Source organism: Leucopleurus acutus (assembly GCF_964270905.1).
Source record: "Leucopleurus acutus genome assembly, chromosome: 2".
NCBI lineage: Eukaryota > Metazoa > Chordata > Mammalia > Artiodactyla > Delphinidae > Leucopleurus > Leucopleurus acutus.
In genome coordinates, this window is record NC_139143.1 from 69327014 (window position 1) to 69338304 (window position 11291).

The 11291-nt window shown below is 46.2% G+C and overlaps 1 protein-coding gene across 1 annotated transcript in view; it reads right to left on the reverse strand.

The window, feature by feature from the left end:
• Positions 1-44, reverse strand: part of RCSD1 (RCSD domain containing 1) — a 65242-nt gene extending 65198 nt beyond the window's left edge. Inside the window, exon 1 of the mRNA XM_082864496.1 lies at positions 36-44. Coding sequence (XP_082720622.1) covers positions 36-41 — 6 coding nt within the window. The 5' untranslated portion in view covers positions 42-44. The remainder of the gene's footprint in view (positions 1-35) is intronic.
• Between the last annotated feature and the right edge of the window lie 11247 nt (positions 45-11291).

Consider the following 11291-nt stretch of genomic DNA (forward strand, 5'->3'; position numbering starts at 1 on the left):
TCGCCGCCGTGCCCGCGCGCCACCGCCTCCTTTACCTCCATGTCCTCCAGGTGCCGACTCGGCGGCGGCCGCGCGCGCTCGCTCTGGCCGGGGCTCGCGATCCCCGCTCTCCGTTCGGCTCCCGCCTGGGCCGGGTTCGGCTGCGGCGGGCACAGCGCAAGTGGGCGGCTGCGCGCCCGGCTCGCTGGCTGCGGGACTGCTCGGGCCGCCCGCGCCCTGCGCTAGAGAACGAGGAAGGAGGAGGGGGAGGGGGAGGGAGGAGCAAGGAGGCCGGCGATCAGGGTTTAAATTTAGACACAAATCTAAACAGATACTGTCCCCTCCCGGGGCAGGACGCAAGCGAGGGAGCCACGACTCCATTAATCTGCCCAAACATGGGGATGGGACAGCCGCCTGGCCCCTCTTTCTCTCTTAGTTTCTCCAAGACCCTGGTCTTTGCCCCGGTGTCAGTCCTTCTTCACCTCTTCCTCCTTTAACATGCCTCTTTTCATTTTTCTTGCCCTAGAGGTTAGAGTCGTTCTTTCATTCTTTTTATCTCCCGTCTTTTCTATTTACTTCTTTTATGTACATTCCTACCCCCTGTCTTTCCTCATTTAAAGGAAACTTGCACTCACAGCATACCTGGTTTTCCTGGCGTTCCTGGGCGGAGAGTGAGAACCCTCCCTGATTGACACGTTGTTCTCCCACTGCCCCACCGCCCCCCCTCCCCAAGAGGGGCTGTTCAGACAGTGCATTCAATGCTCAGTGTTGGACGGCGTCGACCGCCTTCCCCTCTGTCATCTCTTTTCCTCTCCACCTCGCAGACTCAGATTCTCAGGAAACCACTCTCAATCTATCCATCTCTCATCTATGTATCAGGAAGAGGAGGAGGAAGCGAAAAACAAGCAATCCAAGCAGTTTTCCAAGCTCCCTGTAGCAGTCTTTCTCTCTCCCCGAATGACTGATGCATTCGATTTTGTGGAATTTCAGCCCCCATAAGCTTCTTGTTGCCTTAGGGCCCTTTTGCTGTTCCTAATTGTACTCTAAGAAAGAGCGCAAAGGACAAGATCCTGAACTTCCGATTCCCATAGGCCCAACATAGCAATCCTCCCCCAGGGCCATCCCAGCTCTCTGGGCAGCAAGGAGGCTGAAGAAAACAAAGCTGCATGGGAGGAACAGGGGAACTGGAATCTGGAGCAGCTTCTCTCTCTGCTACCAGTTCGTACACTGGCCATCACGTACACTGGCCATCAGCTCTAGGTGCCCCTTCTGGATCCCCCCCAACTGCTCGCAGAGAAGCAGAGGGGGAATGCCTTCAGGGACCTGTGAGTGTGAAGGGCATCATCTGGCAGGGATGCCTCTGTGTCTTTCTGCAGTGTTCTTGCGTCCCCACCCCTACCCCAAACCCTGACCCAACTCACCCTGGGAAAGAGACAGTGGGTCAGGTGATCACCAGCACTGTGAAGAAAGATATATGGAGAAACTGATCAAAGAAACCAGCTGAGAGTTTGCTCACACTGCAAAGAACTGCCCTGATTCTGCTCCTTAACCCAGCATGACCTGCAGACTTTCGGGCACTTAGATTGCTTCTTTGGGTACCAGCCTTAGAAATATGACCTCTTCCCTGTAGAATCTTCTAAGGCTTGTCTTTCTAAACACAAACAGCCCGGGCTTCCCTGGTGGCACAGTGGTTGAGAGTCCGCCTCCCAATGCAGGGGACACGGGTTCATGCCCCGGTCTGGGAAGGTCCCACATGCCGTGGAGCGGCTGGGCCCGTGAGCCATGGCCGCTGAGCCTGCGCGTCTGGAGCCTGTGCTCTGCAACGGGAGAGGCCGCAACAGTGAGAGGCCCGTGTACCACAAAAAAAACCCACAAAAAACAAAAAACACTAACAGCGCTAATGCCAAAGTGTTTTCTAGTTCACTTAACTCAGCTGAGCGTAAAGATAAGACCCTTGATTTCAGAAACAGATTGAAGGTTGAATTCCAGCTCTTCTACTTTCTAGCTCTGTTTTCTGAGACAAGTCGCTTACCCACTCTGATTCTCATTTGCCTCACCTACATAGTTTGGTAGGCACTCTGAAAACAGTAGCTACTTTTATAATGCTTAGCCTCATGTACAAGCTCAAATGAATAGGGACCCAATATTTCTTTTATTGCCAGGCATTCTAAGGCCCAGTGAATGGGGCCTGCACTCCCAGGAATTAATGGTGAGTCCCTTCCCATTCCAGCCACACAGCTACAGAGGTGAGGGCACTAGGGCAGAGTTGGCAGCAAGAAAGGAAGTTTCTTGGGACCTTGCAATGCATACTCGTGCTTGTGATTCTTTTTCCTTTTCTTCTTTTTAAAGGTGCAGGACTGAGTTGGTGATGGGAGCATAGTCTCTTCCCATATCTTCTAACTCTGACTCATGGGGCATTTTCCTTTTTGCCTTCATCTAGTCCTCCTTTCTGCTCAGAACAGGGCTGTCCCAGCACAGGTTTCTGCTTCACAAACAGGATGGCGGAAGTGCCTACCCGAAAGAAACCGTTAGACTTAGATAGCATCACAGTTACTCAAGGTGACTTGCGGCTGTAGCCCATGCCCTGCTCAGGCCTTCCCTCAGCCATGTAAGAACCCATGACGCACAACGCAAATAAGCTCGGCCTCCACCATGCTCCTGGGTCTCAGAACATTCAGGGTGGGATGCTGCTCCCTAGTTATTTGGGCCCTAGGCAGAGACCTTCATGAAAGGAGGGAGTGGAAACCTGGGAGAGGGGCAGAGGCCCAGAGCTCAGTTTCAGCAGCCCTGAGTAGGTATGGGGACTGTGCTCCCCGTATATTCCCTTCCCACCCCTCCTGAAGGTCCCCAGAAGCCAGAATGGAAATAACCCATCTGGTAAACACCCTGCTTTTGCTGGGCTATCTGGGGTTCTGACTTGCTGCTCTGTGTGCTGGGAGACGCTGACAACCCAAGGGGAAGGGAAAGTGGCTCTGAGGGGGTGGTGTCCCTCCCTCTGTAGGGGACTGGTTGGCTCACAAGGACTCACTTCCTTTACTCTCCCCACTTCACACACCCTGGTAGTCTGAACCAGCCAAGCAGTAAATACAGGCCAGTGCAGAATGAAGAACAAGAAACCTCAGAGCAGCCCGGGCAGGGGAGCCCATATTACCATCAAATAAATACCACCAAATAAATATTTGGTGAATGAATTAGTGGATGAATGAATGAAGCAAATTAGTAGGATCTTTGCTTTTAAACCAAAGGCAGAGCCTTTTTCCATAGATGGGTCTTCAGTGGGAGAAAAGACCCCGTGGGAGAAAAGATCGCGGAAGGGTACAAGTTAAGCAGTAACTAAGTTTTTAAGCAGACTTGCAAAGAGCTCCAATCAGTCATTTCGTAGTAAGTGGCCACATTGTGCTGCTGATTTGTCCATTTTGAAAATTAAGAGCAAGAAGCAGATGTTCTTTCATGGCTATAAATACTAACTTTAAAACATATATACTTCAGCTCTAAGTCCTGGGAATGTGGCAAAAATAAAATAAAACAGCTCATTCCGCTACAAGTGACTGTCAGTGGGGAACAGAGTTGAATATACTGAAGTGAAAGCACCAAGGCTTGAGTGCTTTTATGTGTTCAGGGAATGGCAGTGGAGGGTTTCTCAGGAGGAAGATGGTAGCATGTGAAATGTAAATTGAGGAGGAAGGTAGCAGGGTAACAGTTGGGCCACAGGGAGGATGTTGAAGTGTGGAGCAGACAGCCAACACGGGTTGGTGACCTCATGAGGAAGTCTTTTGACTGGCCCTGTGGGGACTGGGAGATTGATTACATATGGAAATTGAGCAAAGAAATTGACATGTAGAAGCCAGTGGGAGACAAGATTCTCTCTGATGGGGAAGGGAGATACAAATATGCAAGGGGAGTGGGGACTGGAATGAACCCTGTGGTGCTGAATTGGAGTGGGAGGTATTCGTGTGAACTAATGGTTTTCAGTCTGTAAATACACAGATGTAGATATAAATGTGTATACATACATACATATATTTCTTAGTTTGATTCACTGAGAGGGCCTGGGAGAAATGATACGCCAGTAGCAATCAGTGCACACAGAGCCCAGATCTTGGTTTCTGAATACCATTCTCCACTAAAGGAACCAAGGGTCCTTGGAGAAAATGGCTGATTACAGGGCTGGGGAAGGTAAAGAACAAGATTAGCCTGGAACATCTTGTGCCAGAAAATTTGGAAGTGCTCCATAAATGACAGGAAGATGTTTAAAAAAAAACATAGAAAACAGATTGCAGGGACTCCCAGGACAATATTGGGATAATAAAAGGATCAAAATAAACAATGATAGCAATGTATTATGCCCTTTAAATAAAATAGGAGTTCATGAGTCCACACTGATATAAACAAATAAGTGAATAAGTAAGTGGGAGAAAGCTCTTTCTCATAGCACAATGCTGACAAACAAATGTAAAAAAAAAGAAAATTGCCATATTACAACAATTACAGTTATAATAATTTTAGGCAAGAAACATCATTGGATGCTAAATCTAGTGGGTAAAAATTGAATGAGGGGCTTCCCTGGTGGTGCAGTGGTTGAGAGTCCGCCTGCCGATGCAGGGGACACGGGTGCGTGCCCCGGTCCGGGAGGATCGCACATGCCGCGGAGCGGCTAGGCCCGTGAGCCATGGCCGCTGAGCCTGCGCGTCTGGAGCCTGCGCTCCGCAACAAGAGAAGCCACCACAATGAGAAGCCTGCGCAGCACAACGAAGAGTAGCCCCCGCTTGCCGCAACTAGAGAAAGCCTGCGCAGCAATGAAGACCCAACACAGCCAAACATAAATAAATTAAATAAAATAAAAAATTATTTCAAACTAAAAAATTAAGAAAAAAGGTGGTGGGGATAAGAATTGAGCCCTCCCATTTCTTTTTTTTCCAGACTAACTCCCTACCCAGTCCCTTCATCATCTCTTCCTCCCCCCCATCCCCCCCCAGAGATCCATAGGATGGGCCAGGGGCCTGCTGACACTGGTGATAGATGATAGATGGCTAGATAGATGGATGGATGGCTAGATGGCTAGATAGATAGATAGATAGATAGATAATTGGGAGAAGAGAGAGAGCCTAGTCTTCTGGAATGATAGTGGTTGGAGACAGGAAGGGGAAGATTATTCAAATGTTTTTTGTACAAATATCTTTGTGATGTTTCAGTGGTTGAAGCAAACACATGGATATTTAAAGTTTTGAGGAGAAATTTAAAGTTTTGGATAAAGTTTTGAGGAGAGATTTAACGTTAAAAAAAAAAAGGGAAGAAAACACAAGAACCAAACCAAATTGGACTGAAGGAAGCCTGGCCATACACTGAGAAAGGAGTTGGGAGTCTATGGCTGAGAAGGGCCAACTAGGGATTTCCTAGGGTGAGGCTGGGGGAAGCCAAAGAACAGTGTTGACAAAAAAACCAAAAAGAACGGTCTGGAGGCCTCAACATATTGCAGCTTTCTCCTTCTGAGGCATAGCCCAAGTTCAGGAATGAAATTATACAGATCTACACGGAAACCCAAAACTTCTCAACCCTATAGTGTATCATGCGGAGCATCTGAGCACCAGCTTCATCTCTGGATGTAGATTAGAGTGACCCAGGGAGCTTTGAAAAAATAGCTATGCCTGACCCGCCCACTTCCTGTAGGTGAACACAGAGTGGGGCCTGGTGTGTCAGTTTAGTTTTAAGCTTCAGTAAAGAGGTAAATCTTGAATAGTCTAAGCCAATTATGGAAATAACATTCCTCTTGCCAGAAATTGGTTTAGAGAGAAATATGTGAGGAAATTTTGGCCAATGAGATAAAAGGGGAAATCTTTATCCTTTCTGCTAAAGAAACACATACGAAGAGATGCCGTGTAAATATAAGGTGTTGTCCTACCTGATGCAATGCCTGGAACTACAGCAACTATTGTGCTACCATGAGACAAAGCTGGGAAGATTCAGGACATAAACTCCATGAGGACAGAGACTTTTGTTTCTTTTTTTGTCAGTGTATATCCCATGTACCTAAATCAAGGCTGGACACAAATAGTCATTCAATAAATATTCATTGAACAAGGAACCAATGGCTTTGTTGACCAAATGATTTTGTCGAGGCACTGAATTGACCACTCCGGAGGAACTATCCCCTGGAATTCTTGTTATGTGAAGCAATAAATTTCTTTATTTCAAAGTTAAGCCATTTGAGTATGATCTTTTGTTATAGCTAACAGCATCCAACTGATTCAGATATACACACACTGACAAGAAGAAGACAAAATCAGACACATATACCAGTACAGAGAAAGAAGCAGTCCCTCAGATAAATGTCCAGCAGAGATGTGGAGAAAGACTGGCATGGAAGTGCATACACACACACACACACACACACACACACACACACACACACACACAGATGGGAGAATGTGAAACAGAAAAAGAGAGTGGGAAACCTAACTAATATCCATTGGGGAAGAAAAAGATTCAGATTGAAAAAGTAAGAGTACTGTCAGAATTTTAAATGTCTTAATTCCTACCTAAATTTCAGACAACAGGTGGTCTAGATAATCCTTTGTCTTTTTTCTTTTTCAAAAATTTATTTTATTGAAGTATAGTTGATTTACAATGTTGTGTTAATTTCTACTGTACAGCAAAGTGATTCACTTATATATATATATATATATATATATATATATATACATTCTTTTCCATTACGGTTTATTACAGGGCATTGAATATAGTTCCCTGTGCCATACAGTCCTTTATCTTTTCTTATTATTAAAAAGGAAAAGAACTGGGAATTCCCTGGCAGTCCAGTGGTTAAGACTCCGTGCTTCCACTGCAGGGGGCACGGGTTCGATCCCACGTGCCGCGCAGCCTGGCCAAAAGAAAATAAATAAATAAAGGTATGTTTTCATGAAGTTATTTCATATCACAATTTCTTTTAGGATATTGTTAGCAACGTCAAGTGATGTTGCAGTTTTGCCACTAAAGGCATTTGCTAATATGAATCAGTAGCTTGAATTGGGCAGGAGCTGTCCAAAGCTGGAGGTTACCCACATGGCCTTACAATGAATATCTTCAGTGATGCTACACTAATAAAGTGAAAAAGGTTATAAGAAAGAATAGTACCCAATTCCCACTGGTCACTCATCCTCTTTGTTTTTTTTCATGGGCAACAGGCAAAGAATTATGTGGAAAGTTTTCTGCACAAAGTATGCATTTGCAAAATTCTACTAAAAACCTGTGTCCCCACCTGTTTCTCTTTCCTCCTTGTGGTGGTCTTGCTATCCATCCATTTGTTTATGCCAGAAACCTGGCAGTCATTCTTTTTTTTTTTTTTTTTTTGCAGTATGTGGGCCTCTCACTGTTGTGGCCTCTCCCGTTGCGGAGCACAGGCTCCGGATGCACAGGCCCAGCGGCCATGGCTCACGGGCCCAGCCGCTCTGCGGCATGTGGGATCTTCCCGGACCGGGGCACGAACCCGCGTCCCCTGCATCGGCAGGCGGACTCTCAACCACTGCGCCACCAGGGAAGCCCAGGAGTCATTCTTGATTCTTTCTTCATCTTCACCAACCAGGTGCTACAATTCTAGCTCTAAAATATAATGACATTCCTCCCCGCAACCTCCCACCAGTCACAGTCATTGCCATCTTTCATCTGGATTAAGAGAACAGTGTCGTAGTTCATCTGCATATCTGCTAATTGTTGTCCTTGACTCCAACCATGACTCACCATCTCCCTGCATCTATTCTCCACTCCACAGGCGGTAATCTTTCTGAAGATTACTTTAGAGGGTGCAACTCACACACTTTCCTGACATGGTAATGCTCACCTCTCCAGCCTCTTCTCAACAGAGAACACCCAGTACTGCACAATCAAGCCATCCTGATGTGATTTCAGGTCCCTGAATGAGCTCTTTTCTCTGCCTGGAACACATTCCTTACTTTGCACAAAGAACAAAATTAACTCTTATTCACCTCTTCGTTCTCAGATTAGGCTTCCTCCAGGAAGATGGTCCTGACCACCCCTCTCCAATTCCTACCACCTGGAAGAGGTGTGCTTCCTATGTGCACCTCATGCCTACACTATTCCTGTCCTTGCAAGGATTACTTTATAATTATCTGTTTACTTTCTTTATCCTACCACAAAACTTTATTCTTAAAGAGAGCACATTCCATTCTGTCTTGGTTAAGTTCCTATGATTGATGTTGGGTTCAAATTTGGTGAGTAAATACATGTTGGATGAGTGAATGGACACTGGCTCCATGCAAAAGAGGTAGATAATCCACTTTGTAATCCAGTTCTTGAATGTCCACCTAAAAATGTAGTACAAACATGGAAAGTTGTAACACAGAGGACAGCACAGAGATTTAAAGATCAGCACCGATGGGCTTCCCTGGTGGCACAGTGGTTGAGAGTCCGCCTGCCGATGCAGGGGACACGGGTTCATGCCCCGGTCCGGGAAGATCCCACATGCCGCAGAGCGGCTGGGCCCGTGAGCTGCTGAGCCTGCGCGTCTAGAGCCTGTGCTCCGCAACAGGAGAGGCCACAACAGTGAGAGGCCCACGTACCACACACAAAAAATATATATATATCAGCACTAAAACCAGACTTCCTGGGTTTAACTGTGACCTTGATCAAGTTATTTAATTTTGCTTCTGTTTCTCCATCTGTAAAATGGGGATAATAATAGAATTTACCACATAGAGTTGTAAGGATTAAATGAGTTAATCCATGTGAAATGCTTAAAATAACGCTAACAAATAATGAGTGTGATAAAGGGTGGGTCATTATTGTCATAGAAGTAATAGGAGCAGCATTTTATCATGAAGAAGTGATTCTAATCAGGGGCAGTTACCAAATGCAGCTGCCTCCACATGATTCCATGTTCATCTCTCAGTTCCAAGCTATCCACTCATGATTTTCACCTACTTTTATTGGCCATGCTGCGCAGCTTGTGGGATCTTAGTTCCCCAACCAGGGATCAAACCCAGGTCCTCGGCAGTGAAAGCGCCAAGTCCTAACTGCTGGTCTGCCAGGGAATTCCCAATTTTCACCTACTTTTAATAAATTTATCTGCTTGGCTGCAGCTTCACCTTGGAGGAAAGACTCATCTTTGTCTTATTTCTTCTCATCTGACTGTTCTAGAATATTCTAAGTTCAGATTCAATTCTGTATTTTTTGCTTGTACATGCCAAAAATAAAAAAAATGGTGGGAGGGGAGTTCCTCACATCTCAATTCTGAATAAATTTCACTATCTTGAACAGTGTTTCATTTTGGAAACCAGTTTTAAGTCACACTGATTTAAATAATGCATAAATTTAATGCACAGAAACTATGGTTTTTTTTCTGGCGTAGTCAAGGATTTGACCTTCTTTCCTAAATCTGACCACTTATTGACTAGTTTACTTGCTCTCATCCCATTGTATAACCTCATAACTCCTGGTGCCAAAGTTTTTCCAGTTTTGGAGTATGTCATTATTACATTTCCTACCCTCATCCATCTTCATTCACCTTTTCTGCTTTCTGCCCTGTGATAGTATTTGAGATGTTTTCATATTTTTCACATCTTGGTCTCTCCAGCATCATTCAGCCCGTGAGGCGCACATAGGGTCCCTATCATATAAACTTATCATTTATCTGAGAAGGCAATAATTAATAGACCCTGGAATATTTGAATCATAATGCAAACTAAATGCTAAATGTCCTGAAGCAGTATAAAACTGAATGCTCCTGAGTCCTGAGGAAGGCCAGAGGGACAAGGATGGAGGATTCAAGGAAAGCCTCGGGGGCAGGAGGAAGAGGAAGCTGACCTAGGCGAGCTTGGTGAGATGGGGATGGTGGGGCTCTGGGTGCCTTGAAGGGTTGTGTGAGCAGAGGGCTCCGGGAGCCTGGAGGAGGGGGTGGAGAGGGACAAGAGGGTTTGTCAGAGGCCAGCTTTCACTGTTCTTCTCAGGTTTGCAGTGTCTGCTCCAACATGGCACACATTAGCCCTTTAAGTGGGCATTAAGTTTGGAGTTCTTCCTGGCCTCCTTATAGGGAGCCTGCTGCCCCTGGAGTCTTGTTCTGAGAATGTTTTATGCTTGGTATTTGCCTCTGTAAAAATAGGTGATATTTGCATTTTGAAGATTACTGACCTGAGCAGAGTTGCTTCTGATTTATATTTTCTGTTTCTTGTTTCCTTTATTGCACATGGTGGGGATTTTAGGCAGCAATAAAGACAAAGAGGTGGGGTGAGAGTGAGTAGGGAAAGAGACATGACAACCATTTACCTGTAAAGACTCTGTAGGCAAAGGGACCAAGCTGAGGACTGGGGACTCCAGGACCCTACCACATATGTGCTTTCTAAGGGGCAAAGGTTTTTTGTTTGTTGTTTTTTAATAAATTTAGTTATTTAATTTATTTTTAGTTTTGGCCGTGTCGGGTCTTTGTTGCTGTGTGTGGGCTTCCTCTAGTTGCAGCGAGCTGGGGCTACTCTTCGTTGCGGTGCATGGGCTCCTCATTGCGGTGGCTTCTCTTGTTGCGGAGCATAGGCTTTAGGTGTGCAGGCTTCAATAGATGTGGCACGTGGGCTCAGTAGTTGTGGCTTGCGGGCTCTAGAGCACAGGCTCAGTAGTTGTGGCGCACAGGCTTATTTGCTCCGTGGCATGTGGGATCTTCCCAGGCCAGGACTCGAACCCTTGTCCCCTGCATTGGCAGGCGGATTCTTAACCACTGCGCAACCAGGGAAGCCCTAAAGGGCAAAGTTACTTCACCATTCTCATTTCCTAATTGATGATAATTCTCATTAGTCACCCAGGGATGTGGCAAGGAACTCCTAATCAAAATGACCATAAATCTAAAGCCATAATGTAATGGGTTAAGCACTCAATCTGGCCTCGCACAGCCGAGTTGGCAATGAAGCACAGGATGCAGACAGCCCCTGCTGGAAGTCACACAGGGAGATGGATGTATCTCTGCTGTGGAAGAGGGAATGGTGTGGATGGCAGTGGTCGGGGAGCAGAGTCAGGGTGGGGAAGGAATTTGCATCTCATGGCTTAATCAGATCTGAAAGCTAATATCCTGTTTTTCTGAGGGTTGAGCACATCAGTAGCTGAAAGCCTTCTCTGACCACGACCAGGCTCAGGAATTGAGTGTCAACAGCCTTGCAGATGGGAACCCAACTCCTAGTGACCATGCCTGCAAAGGCGTTCCACCCCATTCTGGCCAGGCCCCCTGCACTCCTCTACTCCAATTCTAGAACTCCAGACCTCACCCCTCCTCCCCAGAGACTTATCAACAGGAAGTTAAGTCAGCTGGAACACTCCGT